General features: G+C 44.0%; 1 protein-coding gene across 1 annotated transcript; it reads right to left on the minus strand.

The window, feature by feature from the left end:
• On the minus strand, positions 1 to 2,550 carry LOC110367667 (GTPase IMAP family member 9-like). The gene is made up of 2 exons (XM_036133235.1): positions 2,526 to 2,550; positions 1 to 839 (listed from the first exon to the last, which is right to left on the minus strand). The coding sequence occupies exons 1-2, from the start codon at positions 2,548 to 2,550 to the stop codon at positions 1 to 3; spliced, it is 864 nt and encodes a 287-aa protein (XP_035989128.1).
• Positions 2,551 to 2,803: the final 253 nt, after the last annotated feature.

The raw sequence follows: 2,803 nt of genomic DNA on the forward strand, positions 1-2,803 counted from the left end.
CTACTGAATGGCACAGGCCTTCTTCCCTATCATTGCTACAGCTAACACACCCAGAGTGGCAGCAGTTCCTACAGTCACATTATTTCTAAGAAATCTAAGAAATCCACCCTCTAGATCTGTCAGAAACCTGTTTTTCTTCTCAGCTCCTCTTCGTGCTCCATCGACCTTCATGTCTGGGTTTTTCCTCAGAAGTTCTTCCATCTCCTGCCTGATTGCTTTCTCAGCAGCATCTAACAGGTCATTGGTGTAGTATCTCCCTCCATTCACCTCAACCATCCTGTTGACCATCTTCAGCAGCTCTCTGACCTGAGACGGATCGCTGCTCCTGTTGTTGAAGACAAGATATCTTCCACCACAGCCATTGATGAAGGCCCGGAGAGCGGGATTTGTAGAAATGAAGCTTTCTATGGAGACATTCTCCTCCTCCAGATCGTCTCCTCTAGTAAACACCACCATGGTGTAATCAGCTGCCTTTTCTCCAAAGGTCTTTTTTACTAGTTTGACTGTATCTTGCTCCTCCTGAGTGAATCTGCCCAGACGGATCACAACCAGGAACGCGTGAGGACCAGGAGCAAGATAGGAGATGCATTGGTAGATCTCCATCTTCACCTCCTCCTCAGTTTTAAAGGTGTCATATAGACATGGAGTATCGATCACTGAGAGGGTCTGACCTTCAAATTGTCCTACTTCCTTCTGACACACTGAGGTTACGGTAGCAGAAGACATTTCGCTATTGAAAACCTCCCTGCCTAAGATGGTGTTTCCTGTTGCGCTTTTACCATCTCCGGTTTTCCCAACCAGAACCATCCTGAGGTCGGATCCCTTCGTGTCTTCTGAACCTGTTTGAGAATTTAAAACACATATAAATAATTAAAAGTCAATAAACGGTGTTCATTAAGATGTGAGCAGGTCACTGTGGGAGAAACAGACTTTCTGAAGCTACATAATCAACGTCCATGAAGAAGGAAGTGTCTCATCGAACCAAACTTTATTATTCACGTCCTGCACCAGTGATTAACAACCAGAATCAGTTTGCATCAATCGCATTTAAAATGACTTTAAAAGTCATGAAATGATGTCATGCAGATCCCAGCAGGAAGGCTGAGCAGAGGACGGATCAGGAACCAACCCTGGAGAACTAGAGTTTCAGATTAATTCTCCCAATGCTCACAATTCCAAATCTTGAGTTTGAGCCAGGAGCATGACTGACTGAAATGCTTTCATACCAGAACCGTGGCCATGATGATGAAGGTTTGCACCGTTTAAACTAATAGGAAAATTAAACTGCAATAGCCGCCTTCAACCCTGGGAGGGCAGCACTAAGACAGTTTAAGAGAAATGTTGCAGAACTGAACAAGTTCACATAAAAATGTAATAATCGCACAGAAATATTAAAGTAGCACCTTAGGCCCAATTTATACTAAGAGTGGATATTGGGGAGAGTAAATTTTAAACTCATCATTCTGCATCACCTTTTCTCTCGTTGGACATTTCTGGGTTGTTTTATTTGTCATCAAAAACTGGTCATTTGCTATATTAGTTGGAGCTTTAGCCACTTTGTACACCTTAAAAGGAGCCATGCCTCTACTTTATCACATATGGCTTTTTTGGCTCTTGAGGGCCGGATAAATTACCTTAACAAGCCAGATTCGGTCCATGGGCCTTGAGTTTGACACACGTGCTCTAGAGGAATCCTACGTTATCTGGAAATTAGTCTCCTGTTGTGTAACAAGAGCCTTCATCAAGTTAGAGCAGCATATTTTTCAGAGTCAGAGCTCTGTTGATCCATCCATTCCCTCTCAGCAGTAAGGACTTTATGGGACCAGAGATCATCCAGTATTGTCCTCACAGTGGTTGATGCAGTCTGTGATGCTGTCAGTGTCCACGGTGATCAGACAAAGGGCCCGTGACTCCTCCTCCTCAGCATCAGGGTAACATGGGCCCTCTTACAGGGAAGTGGTGCTGCAGCGTTTTGTTAGACTAACAGCGTATTTCCGGAGTCAACAGTTGGACCGTGGCCCTCCAGGGCTGGGTGTGGTCAGAATAAATGAAACTAAAGTTGTTCACAAAACAACCATCTCCATTGTCCCTCCATGTAAAGCAGGGGAGAAGGAACACAGATCTGTCTGGAACTAAATTTAAGAGAGAAATCTCTGAGAAATCACCGAGAGGACGGACTGCAACTTCTGGGAGCTCCATGTTGAAGAAGAAAGCGTCACATTAGCATTGACAGGTGCAGAGCCTGAGTCAGCAGAAGTGAAAGGAACCTCCACGTCTAAAGTAGCATTGCTTGGTCTGAAGAGCTGTGAGCTGCCAAATATGAAAGCATGTTTAGGTCAAAGAGCTTTTATTGCTGAAATCTGACCCTTTCTTATTAAATCTGATTAAAAATGTTTTAATCTGTAAGATAATTTCAGATGGCTGCTGTAGTGAACAGGGATATGCAGCCTTAGCTGTGAAACATGATCAAACAGGAATATTCCCATAGAGTGATGTAGATGGTGAAAGATTAGAAAGGTTCTTACCGAGCAGAGGAGTTTTGTCGCTCATATCTACTTTGTGGCAGTCGGTTCTGGATGGTTCCACTGCTGAGGTCCTGATCCTGAATAACTTCCCTCTGTCCTCAACTCAGATATAAAGCGTCTGTCACGTGTTCTGACCTGTAGACGTGTGGTGCACAGGCCAGAACACGTGAAGAAGAGAACCCCCATCAGTTACTATTGCTTTAATCACAGAGAGTAAATAAAAGACGAGTTTACCACAGAAGGGTTTTATTTTTCAATGACCCAGTGAAACTGGGTTG

This window comes from Fundulus heteroclitus, unplaced genomic scaffold (assembly GCF_011125445.2).
Source record: "Fundulus heteroclitus isolate FHET01 unplaced genomic scaffold, MU-UCD_Fhet_4.1 scaffold_59, whole genome shotgun sequence".
In the NCBI taxonomy this organism is placed as follows: Eukaryota; Metazoa; Chordata; class Actinopteri; order Cyprinodontiformes; family Fundulidae; genus Fundulus; species Fundulus heteroclitus.

Coding starts and splice junctions, on each gene's coding strand:
- LOC110367667 (XM_036133235.1), bottom strand. CDS start 2,550: ATGAGCGACAAAACTCCTCTGCTCG. Junction 840..2,525: donor CGACAAAACTCCTCTGCTCG/GTAAGAACCTTT, acceptor ATTCTCAAACAG/GTTCAGAAGACACGAAGGGA.